The following is a 24,561-nucleotide window of genomic DNA, read 5'->3' as shown; positions in this document are numbered from 1 at the left end:
CCTACAGGTACCAGTTGAACTTATTATAAGAAATTCAAAATGAACTAAAACACCATGAATTATCAAGTTTTCCATAGTGAAGCAAAAAGTCATCGTTTAGTCTTTGGCCAACTCTATGTTATCTATTTCGGTTTTTGACGCACGCTGACTGAAGTCTGAACTGACGCTTGACGTTATACAAAGAAAACAAAAAAATAAAAAACGCGAACACAGCTGTAGCATTATTTTAATTTTGTTTGAATATTAAATCGTAATTTAAATAATACAAGATGAACGAGATTGACGATAAATTTTATTACGTGTATAGTTCGTCGTTGGATCACAAAGTACAGATAAAGATGTAAGTAAAAAATGTATCTTGTTATATTTACCATTTACCTACGTATTTTATCTAAAGCATTTCCATTGTTTGTCTTGCGAAATATTTAGTTACGTACTTCTACTTTCATCTACTGAACGGTTCAATGAACACACCGCAAGCAGGAATAATAACGACCCACTAACCGAGATCGATTTATATTTAGTAGATATTTAAAAAATATCATTATCTTAATGATAAATCAATGTGAATGATATCATGAAATGCAGATAAATATTCAATGGCTAATGCAGCTTGCAGTGTTTGCTACTATAAGTTTGCACTTCATAACCACATTTTCAAATGAGGGTAAAACTATACTTACCTACATGTACCTTACGAAATAGTTATCTATTTCAAAAAACTATACACTGCACTAACTATACCAAACAATAAATACTAAATGTAAAAGAAAACAATTGTCTGTTATGGAGTTTATTGCTCATTCTTCTCCATTTGAATCTACAAGATTGCACACCTAACTTCACTGACAGACTGACTGACAGAATAATTATTCATTGAGTTTTCAAAACTACCTGATAATGGTTTAGTAGAAATAAGCTTTGACTTTATCTTTACTATTTTCTCTAACACCTTCTATCTCTTTTCAGTGGCACCCTAGAAGGAAAGCGAGCCAAGCCAGAATATGACCAGCTACTCACAGACCCTATGCTCAAGTTCTCTGGCCTCTGCCAGGAAGGGTGCTCCGACTTATATGTGACATGCCAGATACTCAGCGACAATCAACCCCTGGCGCTGCCCGTCACCACTTCTTACAAGTCCTTCACTAATAGATGGAAGTAAGTTGAAAATTGGTTTACTTTGTACCCTATAAAGGGTTACAAAAATAAAATATTCATAAATATAAGAAGCAGTAGCCCATCAGAAATGGGAGAGATCCAAGCTAGCTGTGGTCAGAGCTCAAGAGAAAGGAATTTCCGGACAATATGTGTCATGTCAAGAACTACTGCTTTCTACATCCATCAACCATCTAATGTTAACCGACTCAGCAGTTAGTAGAGGCTTTAGTTTATTATTAAGTTATCTGGGCCACCATGACATTGAAACAAACACTATGTAACAAAAATGCACATAACATATTTGTAAATGTATAGTCACAATTAGTAGTAGTAATAATACTAACTAATTTCACACTTATACAATTTAAAAATAGACCTGTAATCATTAAAAAAAACAAGTCTTAAATGAACACCTGCGCTAAATTCTTGCTTTTAATAGTTTTAAATAAAATGTGGCATGTGCAGCCAAATATTAAATCAAATATGCTAATAAATTATAATCAAAGATGTAACTGTCTATACTCCAATTAATATATGAATATTTTTTCTATGAACTTGATCGTTTGTAAGATTTATTCAGCCAAACAAAACTAGCCTTTATTGCATAAAAGATATTTAAAACACATTCAGTCTATGTTGTCATGCTATGTATGTAGGTATTCATAAATAAAATAATTATTATAAAATCCTTAGAAATAGCTAAAACAATTGCAAACATATTTTATGCTTCAATAACTATGTAAAAAACTGTGCAATAGAAATGATTTATTTTCTTATACCTATCAAATAACACTAACAAACTCCAGGAATAGAAATAAAGAAGAGATGCGCTTATTCTTAAAACCAATCTCAATGTCAATCCAATAATTATTCAACATCAAAAATAAACAACTCCAATAGTAACTGTTAAAATAGCATTCAGATTATGGAATTTAAAGCCAAACATTACATTTAGTTCATTCAATATCTACGCAATACGAAAGCCAAGGGCGCTAGTGTTGCAACTCAAGGGTACGAAATTTCACACTATCAATGTCAATCGATCGGAATTGGATTCAAGAGTAAGCCCACTGTTCAGCTAGTCTATAAATAAATCATAACTAAATCAGCTCAAAGGTCCAAAGGTATAATATTACCTTACTAGTATAGCTTTCAAGGCTAAGCCTAGAAATATAAAGTCAAAGTCAAGTCCTAACAGATTATAGGGCCAGCAAAATTGGTAACTAAGTCATGAATTTCTTTAACACATATTGAACCTTACCGTTTTGTTACAAAGTTGAAATCTGTAAATTATATTTTCAACATTAGTGACGAATTTCTATTGATAACATTGTCGAATATTCCAACCTAGACCTTAACAATAATGGTACTAGATAGATGACTATTTGTATATTATTCTATTAGGCAATATCCTGGTTCGAGAGCACTTCAGGTGTCGGTAATTTGGTAGCTACAATTTTGAGTATCGTGCACTCTAGAGGTAATGGGCATATTGAATGTTAAAGCAATTTTTCAATAAAAATGTGTTGATAAGTAATCAATCTATATTACTACAAGTGAGAAAAGAAAGCATAATGAATTACTAGGACAAAATAACATTACTTTTGCTATACAAGAGGCACCGTTCTAAGCTGAGAATTTGTGTAAAAATGTTTATCGAATAATTAATATAGCACAGTTATGACGTATCCCTTTCAGAATAAATGCCGAAATTCCTCACTCGGCTGTTGGACTTGTGACTTGTGGATCCAGACGGCAGTCCACCGCAAATCGAGTCATTTCACTGTTTCATTTCTTTCGTAATCTTACCTTATTCTCTTCTACAGTTGGAATGAATGGGTGACTCTGCCGGTGTTCTTCAGTGATCTGCCTCGCAACGCCACCCTAGCCATGACGATATACGACTGCGCTGGACCAGGGAAGGTGATGGTGGTCGGTGGAACCACCATATCACTGTTTGGGAAGCACGGCATGTTGAGACAGGTTCGTAGATTTACTTGTGTCAATGTTTACTACTAGGTCATTCATGCAATATGTAATGATCACCCGTAACTTCTTACGTTGAAGAACCATAACAATTTCAGCACGAAAGGTACCACAGTCTCACAGAAAACTGGCGTGAAATAACGCTTTTTATTTTTGAGGGTGTTAAAATCGTCCAGTTACTTCTTCCGCCCTGTGTGAGGCGGAAGAGAGTGTCAGACTCTACTAACAAAAAAATACCGCTATCTTACTTTTGCTTTGAGCTGGAGCCCCGGTAACTTCTTTGGTAAACAACGCTTGCCTTCTGTTTTACGTCGGTGACGTTACCAAGATGGTAGTGACGCATTTGCGACACCTCTCGGGTTACGGAGGAGGACAAGCGATGCTGATCACTTACCTTCAGGTAGTTGGCCAACTCGTTTGCCTTCTATCAAAAAAATATATCCTTACGTAAAGTGTAAAGTTCCGAACTGCGTTTGTGTCTGTTTGCTACAAATTCAAATACTGCTGACCTCTAATTTTTTATAGTTAATCTAGAGCTTATTTTTTATTTTGTGAAAGATACCTATAATAAGTGTACCATTTAAGAGTAGTTCCCGAAGATGAAGCTGCGGGTGGCAATTCAATAGCGTATTGTAACTATGTAATATAGGAAATGTGTATGTTCCAAAGGTTATCGCTGTTTTCAATTAGCAGCAGAAAATCAATTAATTTTATTGGTGTTTGTCGTTCAAGATTAACCCAAGGTGTCGCAAGAATGTTATAGGATAAACACGCTTTGCTGTGGCCCACATGTGGCTGACCATTACTCCACTCCCTAAGAAATACAATGCTCTCCTCATTTGGGAATCAATGACTTAGGAATACAACTTCTAACACAACAGTCGCTCATAATAGGGTAGATGACTAATTTTTATTTTAATATCCGTCTTGTAGATTACTTTAAAATATTAGACACGTATTTTTATTTTCTTATGGAAACAAATACTTTCGAAGATAAATTGATTTGAAATGTCGCGTGACGTCACTTCTAGTTACGTTTTATACGTAGAAATAATGTATTTGCTCTCACTCCTAAACTTTGATTCGTTTTATACAAGTAGGTATTGTTATTATGACAAAAAAAAAAATAGTGTCTAATATTTTTTCCGCACCTAACTGCCGGACTAAATACATTTTTAATTTTCATCCCTATTATGACCACTCAGCCAATGAGGCAGTTACGCAAAACTTTACATAAACAAACATGTCCCTAGAACAGCTAATATCAGTACGAAGGTGCGGAATATTAATTTATAGAAAGTTATATAATAAAAATATGTTTTTATAAACTTCGAATATGATTAACCTACTAAAACAGTTATGGCTGATTTATTATGCTTAGAACCGGATAAACTTGAACCTTTCTATTGATTATGCTCCAAATTACTAGACCTGTAAATACTATATTTAAAGATAAATTCTTATTAAAGAGAAATCCTTAGCCATGTTTATTATTTAACTAGCTATTCCCCGCGGTTTTCACTATGCGTTATCGTAACATGTTAGCTAGAAAAACAACTGAAAACAAACAAAAAGGTACTTAAAGAGTGATTATCAAAATGTTTGTACGCTCATAACTTCTAAACAGCTGCAGCAAATCAGATAATTCTGTAATGAGGAATAGCTCTCGTGCGAAACCGGGCCAGGACGCTAGTATCCAGAGTAGTACCCGGAGCTGCGGACTACCTAGCGAGTTACCGGAAAAGCAGGAGTAGGAATAGGTGGTTTTTAGTCAGTAAGAGTCTGACACTCCCTTGCCTCGCCCAAGGCGGGAGAAGTTATTGGATGATTTTACCCCCTCAAAAAAGAGTATAGATAAAAAAAGGGTCTCGGAGTAACACAAGAAATAGACAAACAACTGATATTTAATCCATTACTTTCATTAATAAAAGCCATTATATTTATTTGTTATTTATATGAAGCTTATCAATCAATACATTGTTATTCAGATATTTATGAAAAATATGCATCAAATCGATTGCCTTCTGACTAATATGTCGTTGTTTTTTTAACGTTTATCTCAAGAATATGTAATAGGATATTTATTGATGTATATGACCTGACTGATATAGGGACCATTGGCACAAACATCGTTCGCTGGAAAAAGCCACTCGGATGACGGTTCAGTCTCCTTGCAATACGGACGCGGAGTGACGTGTTATAAAAAATGACTCTCTCAAATTATTAACATAACTAGATTTATTAATAAAAATTAATAAAAAATGTTACTGTAAATCAAGATGTGCTTAAAATAATTTGTTAGCAAAAAATCGGTTGTCATTTTAAAGTGCAATATAATGAGTGTTATGAATCTACCCGCGGTTTTTTTTTCGCTATAATAAAATGTTTAACGTCGGTTGTTAGTTTTTAACTTTAATCGAATATGACGTGATAGTTATCATTGTTGACTAAATATAAATAAAAATGGGTAAATCATACAGTACCTTGCAGGTCTGCAAGGAATGTTATATTTCTTTAGTTAACCGTTTTAAAAGGTTTTGTTTTGACTTGAAAAAGGGTATGTTTGACCTTCGCGTGTGGCCCGGCGTGGAGGGCAGTGAGAAGACTCCTGGCAAAGCCCCCGACCGGGGCAAGGAACAGATGCAGCGGTTGGCTAAACTCGCGAAGAAACATCGAAATGGACAAATTCCTAAGGTACACATACTGTTTTATAATTTTCTTACCTACTTAAGAACTTTTAGCAATAAGTACCATGTATATTTATGCAGATAGTGTTTACAAATTTGAATTCACGGCACGGTGGCTGGGCAACCAGCTGCCAAGTAACGTGTAGTGGGTTCGATTCCCGCACGAAGCAACTCTTTGTGTGATCCACAAATTGTTGTTCCGGGTCTGGGTGTCATGTGGATGTGTTGTATGTTTGTAAACGCACACACGACACAGGAGAAATTCTTAGTGCGGGGCATCGTTTATATAAAAAATAATCTAGTTTTTCTGAATTGTTTTTCTTTATTTACACACACATACAACATAAAGGACTACACATGTATACAATTGAGGTACATGGCTACCACATTTCATATTGCAAATTTTCCTGTGAAAAAAATCTCTTAGTTTTATTATCTGGCTTACCTTTTATACTTCGAAATATAATACCGTACAAATCACTGTATATAAATCAGCTTTTATCTCTCGCTCATCAAAGCTTTTAGTGACCAAAAATTATCTAAAAAGTAATTGAGATTCGAGGTCATCTCCTTTGTTAAGATAAAATCTTGTCTTTATCTATTTTATCTTTATTTTATTATATTAAATGCGCTAAAGGTGCTAAACATAGCTGGTGTATTGATGATAAGTAAAAATTTGCACACCTAAATGTGCACACCAAATGCAGGAAGATAATATTAATTAGCTGTTTATAATAGCTGAATATTGACGTATTTTTTATGACGTATTTGGGCTTATTATAATTTATGTAAATTGTGAACATTTAAAATTATTTGCAATCTTTTTTTAATTATACTCATATATATCATAACAATGCTTTTCTCACAATTTTTAACTATCAATTTAGTTTTAATTAGGAGGTAAACCTATTACCTTACAACACATATAATTACAAACCTTTTTATAGGGTAATTTCAATAACTGAAACCCCCCTTACAACACAGTAAATCCAACCCTACTGCCTTTTAAATAAAGTCCAAATTACAATACAATAATATCTATCTGTACTGTTGACTGTAAATATGCACATTCCTTTAATATGACAGTCATATAACCGTGATATGACGAATGGCTCGAGTGACGTGAAAGGGCGCGCGATAAGGGTCTACATGACCCCCTGCGACTTGGTTGCTATGATGCTTACTTAGTATGCAATCTAAGTAGAATAAGTGGGTATGGTAGAGCTACTTATGTTATGTCTATAAGTATTACACATACGCTACATTTATACTTAGTTTTAAGTCAAGTTTCTGTGGTGCGTGCGTGCGTGTGAGTCTCTTTTGTGCCTGCATTATATTCACCGACGGAAGTGGAAACTATCGTTTTCTTTTTCTTCTTCTCTAATCATGTCTTCTGATTTATTTCGTTGTGGGATCCAAGAGAATCATTCATGTCCCTAGAACGCGCCGCACTTCAGTGTTCCGGTGTTTTCAAGGTTATATCTACTGTAGACCAATCACAAAAAAAACCTATAATACTTTGAATCGGAACCCAAAACCTCATGTTTCACAGTGGCTCTTGCGACCACAGGACCAACCGGGCATTCAAGTTCTAAATTTAAATTTAATCGTGCCATTATCGAATCAAATGGGTTTTTACAAGTATGCAATAAAGTTGCATTCGAGGAAAAAATGCACTAAAACTTGTTTCAGATTATTATTAAACTTAGGTCAGAGAACCTTTTAAAGTCACTGTTGTTTTGATTTTATCTTATATTTGTTTTTCAATATATTTCTGAAGATATTTCGCTAATCTCTCTCTGTGTTGAACTTTCAATAGAATATCAACTCAATTACCAAGTCTTTAGATTATGTTTTATATTTTTCGTGTTTAATTTCATCTGTATAGTTACATATTTTATGTCTAACAAGTCTTCGTCCTTAAACAAATTCTATAAAAATGCCAATAAAATAATAATAATCGGCATATCAACTAATCATCTATTATATAAAAAAAAGTCGGGTTTTCCTTCCTGACGCTATAACTCCAGAACGCACGGACCGATTTCCACGGTTTTGTATTCGTTGGAAAGGTCTCGGGCTCCGTGAGGTTTATAGCAAAAGAACATTTACGAAAAAAAAAAAACAAGGGAAAAGCAGGAAAATCATTTGTGGCGAAACGAAGTTCGCCGAGTTTGCTAGTTGCTTATATAAATCATTATCAATCAAATGACACTTTCTATTTCATAATAAAATGACACACCATTTATAAATAGAAACTAGAATAAACAAGTTCACAGGTATATACCATAACTAAAGAAAAATCTACCTTAAATTTTATATAATACAGTTCAAAATTGACTAAAAGCTTGAACAAACAAGGACTTATATTTTTATCTCAACAGCTATTTGAAAATAATCTTTAAATATTAGTAATAAAGTGTAATTTTGTTTACCAGGTGGATTGGCTGGACAGATTAACGTTTAGAGAGATTGAAATGATCAATGAGAAGGAAAAAAGGAGCTCCGATTACATGTACCTCATGATTGAGTTTCCTACCGTGCAAATTGAGGGGATTAATGTAAGTATTATTATTTATTATGTAACACTAGCTTATCTTCTGCTACTCCGTCTGTGGTGGTAACAGCACAGACACCTATATGTTATTCTAGACTATAAACTATCTCTTGTCAAATTTCATCTAGATTAGTTCAGTATTTTTTGTAATTAAACATACTATATTTAGAATCACTACTCTAACGAGTAGACCCTGAATAGGTCTGCATATTTTTGAACATTCTTTTAAAACATAACCTTTGCATCCTCTCTAAATTTACCTTAAACCCTTTTTGAAAATAAAAAGATCAAATCCATATATAAAAGCTTTTATGACAATTCATTTCCATTCAAATGTGCACTTCTAAACATCACACTTTAGTGAAAGTTTATTTGTTCTTCAATCACACTGAAACTATTGAACGGATTTTGATAAAATTTTGTATACAGTCAGTGTATAAGCTGACATGGGTATGAGGAAACTTTATATCCCATGGGAACGTGGGCGAAACCGCTGGCAGAAGCTAGTTTTGTAACATTCTTCATTTTTCAAGTACTTGTGCAAAGTATATTAAATAAAATACTTTGGTATTAAATTCGGTATTAAAATCGATAGTTTGTTAAACGTCTGCTTTCCTTGCAGCATGCGATTGTGTACTACGAGCAAGATGGTGATGAGATGTATCAGTTCAGGGCGCAGGCAGATATTGTTACCGTACCAGATTACGAGATCCTACAGGTATGTTAACGTTTTATTTAGATTTTATTATTTTACACTTTATATACATTATACAAAGGTGGTCTTTGTTACAAAGCCTATATCTATTTTCGAAGTAGTCTAAGTTCAGACTAAATGACTTACATAGATTATAAGATGAGAACTGTGACTGACGATTTAAATTATTTTCGAGGCAAATTGTGCTATGCGGCGTTGTCAACAACGTTATGGGATCTCACTCTCCTGATTGACTGTACCATCTGCAAGGCTATACAAAAGTAAAGCAAATAGCTTCAATAGGCGACTGACTGACATTTTGTTTTCTTTACACTGTAATATTTGCTTTGACATCGAAAAGTGCCTTCCCGGTCTATTTGAAATGAATAATTATACCCTATACTTACGTGTTATTACTATACCTATATTTGTTCTTTGTAGGAGAATTTGGTAGAGGCGAAACAGCATCGCCTGGCCCGGTCGCTGCGGCCGGGCGTGTCGCGGCGCGACAGCAAGCCGTCGGCGGCCGAGCGCGACCAGCTCGCCGCGCTCGTCGCCGCGCCCCCGGCCCGGACACTCACCGCCAACGACCAGGACCTGCTCTGGAAGTTCCGGTATGATATTATACTATCATCATAGCTGAGGGCTCCCACACAAAACTGCGATGCGATGCGATGCGAATTCGCATCGCAGGAACTTGCGATGCGAATTTCTGCGATGCGATTCCCACACGGAGCAACTAGTGCGGCGTAGTTTTGTATGGGAGCCCAAATCGAACGAAAGAAATCGCAGTTTTGTGTACCGTCTGAAAGACGTCCACTGCTGGACAAAAACCTTCCCCTAAGTCTTCCATAGTACAACTCGTTACCTACATTCATTACCTCCACGCGACTCTGATGACTGTTAATCTCACTAACACGGTCAAATACAACACTTACGTTATTTCATGTCGGTTTTCTGCGAAACCGTGGTGTCACTCCGGTCGAACTGACCCATGCATTTTATTTAGTGTGCAAATAAAGCTACCACCCTCAACACAATCGACTACACATCTTAATTTTACCTTTGTCTATTCGATTCTAGTTCTATACTTAAACAACACATGACCTTCTCTCTTTGTGAGTATTAGAGTAGTTTAGTTATAACTAATTATACATTATTATCCTCTGACGTGCATATTCGTGAATATTGAGAACAACAAGTAATCACGCAATAAATACAAACGTCCGATCGCAGATGGTCGTAGGAACTTAGATTAGCAATATCGACATTATAAACCGACTAAAATTCAGAGAAAAATATGTTAAACGCCATGTGATCTTTTAAAGTGCAATTTCGAACCAGTCTGCGAAACATGGTGATTATGTTGAGGGCAAAAACCCTCTTATGTAAAGAGGGCCCTTATTCTAATAGAGGACTGTCACGGGCCGGTGAAAATAAGTTGTAAAGTCAAAGTCAAAGTTATTTATTTGAAATAGACCAAGAAGGCACTTTTGAACGTCAAAGCAAATATTACAATACAACAATTAAAAAAAAAAACAATTTGTCTGTCTGTCTGTCATTTAGTGAAACTATTTGCTAGTTCCAAAGTGTAGATTCCTATGGAGAAGAACGAACAAGAAATTCCATAGTAATCTCTGTATAAAAGAAAAAGCTTCACAATCCCTTTCGTTGTTCCAGATTCTACTTATCTTCGCATCGTAGAGCGCTCACGAAGTTTCTGGAATGCGTCAACTGGAACCGACCCGGTAAGTTCAAAGTTATCTATCGTTATATTTCTTGATGTATGCCACTTATATAAAGGCTAAAGGGTTAAGTTATGATGTGTTTAATACTTTAGCTAATATTCCGTGGTATTCTGAATGGTATTACAATAATTACAAATGTTTTTTTTTCATCTCGTAAGGTAGGTAACGGCAAAATAAAATTAAATTATGTAATACAATACATTGTTATTCCCTAAAAGTTACCTAATATTGAATGTTGATAAAGCGAAAGAGGTGTGTAAGAATCGTAGCAATTGCCGTTCCATTGTCTCTGCCTACCCCCATGGGAGACAGGCGTGAGGTTGTGTATGTATGTATGTATGTATGTTACCTAATATTCCTTACATTTGGCATTAAGTGTAGGTCAGCAAGTTTTACATTATAGGTTTAAAGACTTGAAAGTTCGTAAGCGCACGACTTTCGGAAACCATGTGTTGTGAAACGAATTTATATTTACCTGACTACCAACTGGTTGATAATACTTATTTTAAATAATTATTATGTTATCAGCTTACTCATGTAACTGTTAGACGAGGAACTCGACTAGTTTCAAGCCATGCTAGAGGCTCATATTCATGAGCAGCATTACATTACTAATCTAGCTCCTCGTCAACAGTTACGTCACTAAGCCTATTACATAATTATTAAATACTTAGTATTAAAAATTAGATCATTTAAGTACAACTTACTTAAAGTATCTAATTTAGCACACACATAAAAATTTACAAATTCTATCAATGACAGTCAAATTCCCACACATTCTAATGTATGTATCTTATAGTAATAAATAACGTAACATCCTCCATTAAATAAAAATTAACGTTATTATAATAAACTACTGCGGCATTTAATCTAATCTGGCACGCGTTACGTACATACTCGTATAAAGACCCGATTCTTTTTAATTTAGTCCTAATTAGATAATGATGTCGAATACTGACCTCAAATATTATACTTCAATGGATTCTTTTATGATAATATTAATCTAAGACGTGGTTTTACTAGTATAAATAATGTTATCGTTATAATACAAATATGCGTAAACTATAGCCCAAAGTAGGGAGCGGAAGTTTGTTTATTCGAACTATAAATTGTGTCTATTTATCCGATGTTAGATTCGTAATCAGCTCTCATCTTTTTAGAAACTGTATTTATTAGATTTCATGCACCAGACCCTGATCAGTGACTTCATGAACACCAGAAACAGTTGTTCCGTACGCGACTCGAATCTGCTTTAATTTGCGCAAACGCAACCATAGTGCTAGCTTCTCAGATGTCGTGTTTACAAGGAATATAATTAATAACTTATCAATCTATTTTAGACATTTCTCTAAACCGCAGTAAGAAAATACCTTCCTTGCTCGCTAATGTCGATATGTGACCCATTTAGAAGTAATCACTTTTTCACTTTTCTAGTTTACAAACACAGATTACATCTTCAAAAAGACAGTTCATATAAGTCTTAAAACGTACCAATTTAGTCTCAATCGCAATTAACATAAAAATCCAGATAGACCTACATTTTTTCACCCAAATCTTCTTACGCCCATACCGATCTCGAAAAACAAACAAAAAACATATTAACATACATCCAAATACAATCGAAAACACACCATAACGACATGCAAATACAATCCAAAATCATCTAAAGTTTAATGGTAGTTACGTCACTATAAACAACTAACAAATTAGCATATTTTTATACTTATTGAATGTAACTTGTTTACCTTGTCAACACGTGGTTAACTGGTTAACTTGTCAAGTCAGTCATGGTGAAATGGTTTCCAAATTTTGTACCGACAGACGATGTCAGTGTTAGTTCTTATGTTAAAAGTACGTTATCGAAATGAAAACTGAAACCGAACTTAGGATTTTACGTAAAACTAAACATGTTTGTGATTGTGAGTGTTTTTTTATTTATTTATTTTATGTATCAAGTCTGTAAAGTGTCTATCATATAATGTTTGAACGTTCGTGTATCAATTCTTTTTTTATTTTTTTTATTTATTATAATAGGTTCACCAACAATTGTTTACACAATTTCAATTATAAAACACATGCTTAATGATAATATTACAGTGTAACAATCACTTATAGGTGAACACCACATGCTTAAATTAATATCAAACCAAAAGTGAAGCTAAGTTACCTAGTCATTAGCACATACTTTGATGATGATAATAGGTTCGATCGAGATAAAAACAACAATTATAAGTAAAAATTAAAATCAAGGTTACAATCAATATTTAAAATTCAATTACAATAAATTTCACACCCGGTTATATTAAATACATATAAGTGGATAGAACTCGATAAAAATTCTTTGTTTGTACTTCTTCCATTTCAAGTTTTAATTGGAACTTTATCGTTTTCCTAAGTCCACAAGTTAAGTTAGGCAGAAGTGCACTTATACAATGTAACACCCACTTTTGATTAGTTATGTTGCGAGTCCCATTATTGTATGAGGTGACTTTATTGCCATATATCGCGGATAACTCCAAACTCCATACTTTTACCGAATAATCTTGAAAACCTCTAAAAATATATACTCTATTGGAGCTGTGAACGATCTAGCGGGTTACTGGGACTCCGGCTCGAAATAAGAAGTAGGAAAGGGATGGTTTTTAGTTGGTAAGAGCCTGACACTTCCTCTCACCTCACCCAAGGAGGAGAAGGGTGGATTCAATGATTTATCCTCCCTTCAAAAATAAATACCGGCTCTCCAATAATCCCCAATTTTACGCTAATTATATTTTTAAAAGTTTGTTTTGGTCACAGTAACGGTCAGTTAAGATAAACGCGTGTAGTTAGGACTTCCAAGGTTAACTGATACAAATATTGACTGCAGTAATCAGTTAAGACGGTCATTGTTTAGAAATAGGACGCTTTATGTTTATTTATTATTAAAAATGATATCAAATTAATATTATTAATTCGTTAATTAATGTGTCTGTGTGTTTGTTTATTTGTTTACTTGTCCTTCTTACACGAAGCATATGGATTTACGTAGTTTTTTCTTTTAATATAAGTTTGGATAATGACATAGACTGCAGTGAAAATTGATTTTTGTGTAACAAAGAATAAAGTTTTGTTTTAAAAATGTGTACAGTGGCTATAAAACATATGAGAATGCGTTGCCAACGGTGTAAGGGTATGTTTCATTGGCAATAATAATAATCAACAAGAATAGTTTTATTTATTCAGCTGTATACTTATATAAGTAAGAGTAAATAACTTACATTTATGGCGATTAGTCGTATTATAAGAATTCAATGTTATAACATAGTAAAGTATTTCTTATTTATAATATTAATAATACACATATTTTCTTCACATTAAAATTCTTGGCGTATTATTAGATACTTCAATTGTCACTCTGGAATAGAGATTTTTATTCAAATCTAATCGTTTTATCGCTATTAAATAGGTAATAGATAGCTAAATGAATATTAAACTCTATTTGAATGACTAAAGGACATCTTTTGGTTTGAATTTAAGTCAATGGTACACACAAATCCCCGTTTTTTTTTTCTTCAGATAATTGATTTAAGTTTTCGTATTATAATAAATGTGTTTATATTGTTTACAGGGGAAGTGCGCCAAGCGCTGTCTATGATGAAGCAATGGGCGCCGATGGATGTCGAAGATGCGCTCGAGTTGTTGACGCCCAAGTTCACACATCCCGCTGTGAGGAAGTACGTGTTTATTCTTTTCTTTATGAATTACCATTCAAAATAGTAAATAAGATTACCTAGCATTTAAGTAAATGTAACTATGTTTAGGGTACGTTAGGTCTGGCATGGTCTCTTTGTGTGACCAAAGGACCCTAAATTAATAAAGATAATAAAAAAAATGAATTACAATTCAAAACTATACTTGTTGTGTCCTTGGGTGACGCCGATTAATCACCGAAGACAGGTTATAACTTGCAAAGTCCTGCAATTTGGCTACTAGCTGAAGCAGTACAACTAAAATTAAAATTCACCTATCTTGATGGTAGACACATGATGGGACTGACTTCATTTATCTGAAACTACCATTGTATGTACTTGTTACTCATGAAAATCCAGTATACTAATTTTGTAAATTAATTTGTATCCAGGTACGCAATCTCTCGTCTAAAGCAGGCACCTGATGATGATCTACTGTTGTACCTCTTGCAACTAGTACAAGCACTCAAGTATGAAGACTTTATGGAAATACATGACGGTAAGGTTTTACTACACTATAACCTAGGCTGGGAGCCCTTGTCGAATTGAAGTGCCAAATACTCCTGATAGAAGAAACTTCTTTAAAAATGACTTATGTAAATCTGTATAGTCGGGAGACTGATTAATTTAGATTTTATATATTATTTATAGACATATTAATTCTATTAAGTCTTTGACTGCCAATAGAAAACTGTTGAAGGCAAATCCTCCGCTAACGTCGGTCACCGGTGACCACCACGGCGTTTAATGTATTAACTAAGTCCATGATGGCAAGAAACTTTATTAGAATCCGTATAATATTTCGAGGTTTTTTAACGGCTAACTCCAATAACCACATTTTGTATGGAGCTTATGTCAAAATTGTAGTCTCTAGTAAGCAAATCTATAGATAGATAGGTTATTGAAATTGGCCGTAAGATATTCTCAGCTTCAAGAAGAAAAGGACTTGTTTGGCTAGTAACCAAATCCTTAAATATATGGTGGGATCTAAAGTAACTCTGTATAACACAACTTAATGAGAGTTATAGATCACAAGTATGATGTGATTTTATTATGTATAATTCATTTGGGGAAACACAGTGCTGAGTGCGAGTTATTTATACGTTAATGCAATTGAATCGATAGTTGGTTAACCAGCTGGCCAAATGGTAAATGTTATGTATGCGTCGATCTCGTTAACTTGAAATAAACTCGCACTAGGCACTCAGCACAAATAACTACGAGTTATATGCAGCAATATGGTGGAAGTTAATGAAATGGTAAAACGGTTTATGTTATGATCCATCGAATACCTACCAGTTTGAGGGTTATAATACCTTTTTATACCGTTTGGGGAATGACGCTTTACAGAAACTTTGTCTTTAAACTTTAGTTTACTGTAATAGCAGTAATAAGCAACTGTCCAGTAGAAAACAAAGTGTAACATGTGTACTGTATGGGCGGTACAGAGTACGCCCGGACATGCGGCAAGGAGTCGGTGGAGTTGGAGCGCGAGGGCCGCGAGGGCCGCGAGCGACTCATGCACAGCGCGCATCGAGCTAGCCAACACAGTCTACTCGCCGCCTCCGGTATTTATACAATACCATCTATATCTAACAATCATGGCTTTCATCTTCTGTCTATCTTTCCTTCACTATCTTTTCCTGCTTCCATCAGTAGATACAGATGATGTACTAATTCATTAATTGTGCGTGAAATAGATCAAAATCTTTGTGGACTAACCACTTAACTATCGCTTGTAGTGTGCACTTTACAGCAGTGAAGCTAGAAGTTTGCTTTACGATTTCACTGTTTCATCTACTTTAACGATCAGTGTTTTACAGAGCATGCATTCAAACTGATTGCTTACTGTTTGTGATGTAGCGTAGTGACACTCCACTCCAATCAGCTTAGTTATTAACAGTTGATTGACTCTAATATTACAGCCTGGACTGTCAAAAAATCTCAGTATTTTACACAAATTTTGAACACTAAAGCTATTTTCAACTAGTGTGTCTACTATACAAGTTTGACTTGTATAGTAAGTAGACTTTGACTACAAAACTATACAAAGCCTGTAATTTACCAATTCTATGGTAATATGGCTCATCTAACAACTATTACAAGAAACAAATCTTAACGTAACTAACCAAAAGTATAGTAAAGTAAGTATCAAAAGTCTATTTAACTATTCACTTACATTCTCATTTTATGACTTGATAATGTAACATAAGGAAGTCATTGCACACATTATCTTTTTGAAAATTATTTCTCTCTTCTGAAGAACAAATGATCTGGGGCCTTAGTCTGCTATTACAATTGTGTCAGAAAGATCGATCATTGAGCAGTGCGAGAGGGACGGAGCTATGTAGGTTGTATAGCTCCTTCCCTCTCGCACGTAAATAAGGCGGCTGACTACATGTTTGCTTGTATATAGTCCTGACAGTGAGCGACATGACGTCGTCCATAACGAGTCGTCGGTCGACGGACGGCGTGGAAGACGCGCCGCCCGCGCTCGACAACAGTGTCAACGGGAACAACAACTCTACCGCTGATAATAATAATGCCTTCAGGTAATTACTAGAGTTTCTATTTCACTCAATAGTGATGCTCATAGTCCTCGTGTACATTTATGAAATAATTTTAATATTAAATAAAATAAACTCAAAGATTGAAGACTGAAAGCGATTTGTACCTACTATATTTATTTCTGTATTATTTAAAAAGAGCATAATTTGTAAAATAAAAGATATAAGTGTGTTATATTAGAACGAATTGATTTTAAACAAAAAAAAAAACAACGAAACAATATTCTGGTGTAGAATGCGCAACCATTGCGCAATTTGAATAACCGTTGCGCAACAGTAATTTCACACTAAAATAATTTATGGCAACTAAAACATTACTTATTATGTCTGTATTTTTTTAACAGAAACACTCAATTAATTCCAATATAATTAATATTTAAACCAAACTCCCCAGTGAGCAAACAGACCCGACAGAGGAGCGTCTCTCCCTGGCATCGTTCCTGATCTCCCGCGCGTGCAACAACAGCGTGGTGGCCAACTACCTGTACTGGTACCTGCTCATCGAGTGCGAGGACCAGGACCAGGCCCGGGACCAGGCCGCCCGCTCCATGTACCTCGCCGTCATGAGGACATTCAGCCATCGGTTGGCTAAAGGTATGTAGTTCTTAATATGATCAACTGAAGTATTCACCTAGAATTCTCTTTTAATTAACGATTGTTTTCCCACTTACTTTACTCCTTGCAATAAATTACAAGGAGTTGACCTATCCACAATCCTTGACCTCTTGTCTGTCAGTATATGAGACATAATAGAAAACACATTATATCACGAGTAGACCTGCAGTTCCAACATACAACGGGTTAAATCACTGTCACATTTATTAAAAACCGCCAAACATTGTCAAGTAATAATAAAACTTAAAATACAGTCAAGTGTTTATGTCGGTTAATAAAGATATGCACAAGATTTTTAAATCAATACATGATTAATACAAAACTTTGCTACTAAGCTCTATTGAAAAGGGATCAATTCTCTGACATCTTTAATTGATTTTGTCTGGACTTTAAAAGAGACTATGACCTCTGAGTTTGTTTCGGCATTTCTTCTCAGAGTAGTCCGATAGGAAATGCCGGCCTCATCTAGTTATTTTAGAGATTGACGTGTAAAAGAGTTACATTGTAACCTATTTGCAAAATAAATATCATTTATCATTTAATAAAAAAAAAACCTTTAAAAATCAAATAGTTGTAAGTGCCTGTGCCTATCTAGTCATAAAACCAATTCGTTCTCCCGTCCAGGCACGGCGGAGCAGCAACGCACGCGTTCGTTCCTGGCGCGGCAGCAGGTGTTCATCGACAAGTTGGTGCGGCTGGTCCGCTGCATCGCGCGGGAGAGCGGCTCGCGCGGGAAGAAGGCCGAGCGCCTGCAGCAGCTGCTGGCCGACCCCGACGCCTTCAAGTACAACTTCACCAACTTCGAGCCCATGCCCTTCCCGCTCGACCCCAATGTTACTATTAAAGGTAAGTTTTTGGTCTTTTATACTTTATTGCACATATACATAAAATAAAAGTATTGTTATGGCATTAGACGATTTTCCCCCTCAAAAAAAAAGGTAAGTTTTAGTGCTGTTTGTAAAGTGTACTGTGTTGTGTTTTTAACTGATTTAAATAGTAGAAGTTTCTTGAATTGTATACGTTATAGAGTGCAGCAATCGTACAATGTAGGTAACGCTTTTGTCCAACTAGACAGTTGGGCCAGTAAGGCTATAAAATTACATGAATTCAGAAAAAAGAATCGCTTTTTGCTATTCTGTACTGAGTAATTTAAAATCGGCGAGCTCAAGAGAGCCTCCCAAAAACCTATTACGCGTCTGATTGTTCACTAACAAACCGCTTTTTTCCTTCAACAGGAATAGTAGCCAAAAAAGCGAGTCTCTTCAAATCAGCATTAATGCCATCAAAACTAACATTTTTGACGACGGAAGGAATGGAATACGAAGCAATATTCAAGCATGGAGACGATCTCAGACAGGACCAACTTATACTGCAAATGATCACTTTAATGGACAAGTTACTAAGGCGAGAAAACTTAGACTTAAAATTGACGCCATACAAAGTCTTAGCGACGAGTTCAAAACATGGATTTCTACAATTCATTGAGTCGGTGACTGTAGCTGAAGCCTTGGCTACTGAGGGCAGTATTCAGAATTTCTTTAGAAAACATAATCCGTGTGAGGGCGCCCCCTACGGTATAAAGCCGGAAACTATGGACACGTATATCAGAAGCTGCGCTGGTTACTGTGTTATTACTTATTTACTTGGTAAGTTATTTTGATTGGCTTTTGTAGATTTCTTTTGAATGTGTGATTTTGAAGATGATTAAATTACCACCAGGAATAAAGTGATGAAAACATTTTGAAAATAAACAAAGATTATAAAATACAGTAAGATATTATTATAAAAAAATGTATTACAGACAACTTTTTGATTAATCTGAATCAAAACTGAAACACATACACCATCTTATATATGCCTTTTATCCACCCATTCCAGGCGTAGGCGACCGTCACTTAGACAACCTGCTACTGACCCGTAGCGGAGCCCTGTTCCACATAGACTTCGGGTACATCCTGGGCCGCGACCCGAAGCCGCTGCCGCCGCCCATGAAGCTCAGCAAGGAGATGGTGGAGGCCATGGGGGGCGTGCACTCGGAACATTATCACGAGTTCCGGAAACAGTGCTACACTGCATTCCTACATCTGCGCAGGTAGGCAGGCTTAACGTCGTAGTGATCTTAAAAATTTAAGATATTTGAAGGATCGCACATGTGGTGTAGTGAATGAACATGAGCGGCGCCATCTCTACATTCCCAATCCATAAAAAAATATATCATCTTGGTGTATATTTTTTATGGAAGAGTTATCTGCGCAACCGTAGCGCAGGTATTTTGCGCAATGACAGTATGACAACTACTACATTTACATCGATCGCAGAGTAAAACTGCTAATGTAGTGAATCAATAAGATAAAACATACAAAATAATACTTTTGTTTGTATCTCAGACACGCGAACCTGATGCTGAACTTGTTCTCGCTGATGGTGGACGCGTCAGTGCCGGACATCGCGTTGGAACCTGACAAGGCGGTCAAGAAAGTACAGGACAAACTAAGGTGAGCCTCTTTACTTCTTTTTGCTATTATTCTCATGGAAAAGAAAAGTAATAAGGACTATCTCAGCCAAATCTTTTATTCCAATTGTAAAGGTATATATAGTATATTATAAATATGTACTTTTAAAATGTCAACAATTAAAGAAATAAATAATAGTATGTCGGTCTGTCCATCAGTTAACATAGGTGCTCAAATAAACTTTATCTAATAGCTGAAAATAGCTACATAAACCGACGTCACTATTTATTAAAAATTTTGACAACACAATTGCCTATAATATGTAATATATAAATAATTTAAAATCTAAACCATATCTTTTCTTCCCAGGCTGGACCTTGGCGACGAGGAGGCAGTACACTACTTACAAAACCTACTGGACATGTCTGTGACGGCGGTCATGGCCGTACTAGTCGAACAGTTCCACAAATTCGCGCAGTATTGGAGGAAGTAGGCCAAACTCGTTACACAGCGCTTTGCTAGTCACAAGGGAACTAAACTCTAGACTCTAGATGGTAAAGAAGGAAACATTTTAAGAGAATAGCATGGTTTTAGTACCAAAATGTTTTCGTCAAATAGACCAGTGGTTACCAACCTTTCTTTGACATAGGCCCTACAATGTACTCTCATATTGATTTTGAATGTTCAACTTTGAGTTAAGAAACTTCATCATAACATTAACCCGTTGTCTGTCGGAACGCAGATCTACGCGAGACACAATGTGTTTTCTATTGTGTCTTATATACCGACATACAAGTGGTTAAAAATCACAAAAAATGTCTTCCTATTATAATTGTATCGGTTCTTTAGTAAAGCTAGTTGCCTTCAAATAATTGACATTATGTAATTTCGACAGTTGTAGGATTCTTCTACTTATTTGGGACCAGGAGGTTCGTAAGATTTTAGTTCCTGCGACCAAAGCGCGGTTCTCATTATAGACTAATTGGCTATTTATATGCTGACTTAAATAATTTTGTATCAATATTTTATAATGTGTCTAATAGGTAATTTTAATGTGTGAAAAATTGCTTTTGTATAATCATTTTAAATAATGTTCCAAGAAAAGACAATGAAAGCTTATGTATCAGAGTATATTCATCACATTTAATCATAAATATTTCAACCATTTTCAAGCTTTTTTATATGACTATGATAATTGGTTCGCACAGAAAAAATGGTCGAACAATATTCTGTGATAAAATAGGTATTATAAGTGTTCATTAATATTTTAATAAAAAGGACTATTTTAATAAAATTGAGATTATTCATTTATCCTTAACATTATAAATATTATGACACATAATTACGCTAGTGGAATAATAACTTAGTAGCAAAAGTAAATAAATTCTATTCTTATACAAAAAATATCTTTTTATAAAAGCTTTAAGACATAAGATTGTAATTACAAATAGCTGACCAAACTTATACATTAAATATAACAGACTTAACAAGGTGGTATATGTTCCATAAAATGAGTTTAATAGTAATCATCAGTTTCCAAGTTATTTATATGTATGTACTTGGTTTCAAGTATTAGCCGCCATCAAGTCTGCCCCACTAGCTATACAATCACTTGCCACTATTATCTTGCTGCCTGTATTTGTCTGTATCACATCACAAGCTGCAACCTCTGCATAGTTCACACCACCAATAACATAAACCAACACTGTTTTAGGCTTCAAAGGAAAACATCCCCCTTTATTAGGCTCACTTTTCAAAACCCTAGCTAAACCTCGAACATCTTTGCAGCCAAACTCCAAGTCACTTTGTAACTTCATGTTTGATAGCTTTTCATTCAAAGTTTCTATGCCATCCTTGAATTTTTCTAATATTGTTCCTCCAACCCTCAAATCTGATACAGCTGACAACTTTGCTAAGGCATCAGCAAATGTGTCCGATGTCAGTAGAGCATTGCAGAGCACTGCAATCAATGGCACATACCCACCATGGAACACATAACTCGGACAGGCTTTACCAACCTTGTCAGCCTGAGATGGGAGCTGCTTCAATTTATTAGCTGTACTCTGGAACTCATTCTGCCATTTTGGTAATCTGTCACTTAGATTCCCAAGATTTGAAATGTTCAAAGACAGTTTTGGACTTGATGGCTGAACTAACAAACCAGCATTTATGAGATTGTTGAAAACATACAGATATTTGTAGCCAAAGGCAAGTAGGTACTTGCTTATTAGAGCATTGTACTCATCATATGTTAGAGACTGGGTCAGGCTGAGCAAGCACATGAGTCGCAAGCTATTATAAATATGTATGTCTGTGCCAAAGTTCTCATCGACAAAAGTGAAGTTTGACTTCTTATTTCTGTTGTTCAACATTTCAGTTTCAGCGAGCTTCAGATTCTCAAATTTGTTGCTCATTTCCGAAATGATAGTTTCACAAGCAAGCACATGGTTGACTAGATTCTGTTTAAAAAGTGACACCTGTTGCAGTTTAGTTGCAACAAACTGTTTTATTTCTTGTATCCCTAATGCTTTAATGTCCTCATTCTTCAGAAGCTTAGCTTTAGAACTGAGAACACTCAGGACTTCAGAGAAGTGCCTGTGTTTTATTTCTCCATACAAAGTATCTATATTACTATCTAATGTCATGGTTGTATTTTTGGAAGATCCAGCTTCCTCTTCTGAACCAAAATTCAGTTTTCCTTTCTTCAATTTAGTTTCTTTCACATTTAAGTCTAGATGTCCACAGTTTATGTTAAACAATTCACTCAATAAACCGCTGTAAGTAGCTGGGGTGAGCAGACTGGATGCATAGTCTTGGTTTCTGTCAATGACAATCAAAGCTCCAATTTCTTTAGAGCTGTGGGTGTCAAGGAAGTCTCTGGCATAAGTTTCATTGTAGATCTCTAACATATCCAGTACACTAGCAGATAGTTTCCCAACAGAGAATATAGTTCGAGGCTTCCCAGTAACATGGAACATACTCCATAGGGACATGGATATACTGGACAGTAAGGAATGATTTTGTTCAACAAATAACTGCTTGAAGAGGAATGGTAGTTCCAGACTAAGTAGCTGCTCATCTAGTGCCATGAGCTCCCATGAAAATGTATGAAGCTTCACAATTCCATACAATCCTTTACTTTCTAACACTGAGTCATATGTAGTAAGGACTTTAGGTACTATTATAATGTGGAAACATTTCTGATCAGCTAAAGCAGGGTTCTGGCTCAGTACTGAAGATATCTGGTCCAAAACACATTTATATTTCAAAATGCATGCAGGTATGAAGTACACTCGAATCTTATTGGCCGTGCTCCCGAGTTGTGGGTCCATTTTGTAAATTTTATCAATGCCATGTTGTCTGAAAATTAAAAATTAAGAAGTGAATCATTATGAAGTGAATACAAAGTATGATAAAGCCAAAAAATAAACATAAATCATAATATCGACCAGCAAATTAGGATGGATACTCAATATGGTAGACAAAAGACTAATAAATAACTAAATGCAAATGATATTGAGCATGTAATAATAGAATAAACAATGAAGTTTACCTAAGCCAGCTTACGCCACAAATTCTCTCCAACGGTTTGATAAGTGTAGGATCTATTATCAAGTCCTTTTTATCTCCACATAATACCAGGATTTCTTTCAATTTACATTGTGAAATGAGGCATAAAGAAGCCAATTTCGAAGCAAGAGGCTGATGATCCATTTTTATATGGCCGACCTACTTTCTAGAATAACAGAATGAAAAATCATGTAATATCTAATTACAACAATATAGAAAACAAGATTCGTAGTCAGAAGTATTTGTAATCAATTACATTATTATAAATTACGTCCGTATTTTCGTTTCATTTGAATGACACAAATACAGCATTGTTGACTGACAACATGACAGCGTCAACAGTAAACATCATGATGACACAAAGATTTTTGACATTGACAATAACAATTGGAAACTAAGGATGCAGTAAATGTTTTTCGGTTTTATATCGAGAATCGAGTATTTTGTCCTTCAATTATTTCGTAAAATAAACATTGCAGTAAATTATGGTATAAAAATGATCTTATTCATGGATTATAAATTATTACTAAAATTAGAGCCTGTCTGATTTACACTTTGGTATTGGACCGCGCGGACGTCTACTTTACCCAGTTTCAGGCCTAAGTTTCTATTATTCGATTGGACGGTTTCTCCATATTATGGAATATGTGAAAATATGGTCAGTTATATCAGTCATTTATAATATATATCGATAAATTACCTTAAAGTTACAAACCGACAAGTCAGGTCATCTATATTTTTTAATGTTGTTGAATGACATGATGATTTAATACATTAACTTATTGATAGTGTTAATAC

General features: G+C 35.1%; 2 protein-coding genes across 2 annotated transcripts; one reads left to right on the top strand and one right to left on the bottom strand.

The window, feature by feature from the left end:
• Positions 1–132: 132 nt before the first annotated feature.
• LOC118273803 (phosphatidylinositol 3-kinase catalytic subunit type 3) lies at positions 133–21,487 on the top strand. The gene is made up of 18 exons (XM_035590925.2): positions 133–340; positions 970–1,158; positions 2,985–3,141; positions 5,701–5,838; positions 8,270–8,392; positions 9,011–9,106; positions 9,524–9,696; positions 10,763–10,830; positions 14,438–14,543; positions 14,951–15,057; positions 16,007–16,126; positions 16,975–17,110; positions 17,520–17,719; positions 18,365–18,586; positions 18,976–19,386; positions 19,619–19,832; positions 20,128–20,235; positions 20,563–21,487. Exons 1-18 carry the CDS (start codon positions 270–272, stop codon positions 20,684–20,686), a joined length of 2,763 nt encoding a protein of 920 aa, XP_035446818.2. The 5' UTR covers positions 133–269; the 3' UTR covers positions 20,687–21,487.
• LOC118273804 (vacuolar protein sorting-associated protein 33B) lies at positions 21,316–24,107 on the bottom strand. The gene is made up of 3 exons (XM_035590928.2): positions 24,020–24,107; positions 23,747–23,929; positions 21,316–23,553 (listed from the first exon to the last, which is right to left on the bottom strand). Exons 2-3 carry the CDS (start codon positions 23,905–23,907, stop codon positions 21,759–21,761), a joined length of 1,956 nt encoding a protein of 651 aa, XP_035446821.2. The 5' UTR covers positions 23,908–23,929; positions 24,020–24,107; the 3' UTR covers positions 21,316–21,758.
• Positions 24,108–24,561: the final 454 nt, after the last annotated feature.

The sequence above is a fragment of the Spodoptera frugiperda genome, chromosome 3 (assembly GCF_023101765.2).
Source record: "Spodoptera frugiperda isolate SF20-4 chromosome 3, AGI-APGP_CSIRO_Sfru_2.0, whole genome shotgun sequence".
Classification (NCBI taxonomy): domain Eukaryota; kingdom Metazoa; phylum Arthropoda; class Insecta; order Lepidoptera; family Noctuidae; genus Spodoptera; species Spodoptera frugiperda.
Note: the sequence above shows the minus strand (reverse complement) of the source record. Positions and strands in the feature narration are given on the sequence as shown.

Coding starts and splice junctions, on each gene's coding strand:
- LOC118273804 (XM_035590928.2), bottom strand. CDS start 23,907: ATGGATCATCAGCCTCTTGCTTCGAAATTGGCTTCTTTATGCCTCATT. Junction 23,554..23,746: donor TGTGGCGTAAGCTGGCTTAG/GTAAACTTCATT, acceptor TTTAATTTTCAG/ACAACATGGCATTGATAAAA.
- LOC118273803 (XM_035590925.2), top strand. CDS start 270: ATGAACGAGATTGACGATAAATTTTATTACGTGTATAGTTCGTCGTTG. Junction 3,142..5,700: donor AGCACGGCATGTTGAGACAG/GTTCGTAGATTT, acceptor GACTTGAAAAAG/GGTATGTTTGACCTTCGCGT. Junction 17,111..17,519: donor GATAATAATAATGCCTTCAG/GTAATTACTAGA, acceptor CAAACTCCCCAG/TGAGCAAACAGACCCGACAG.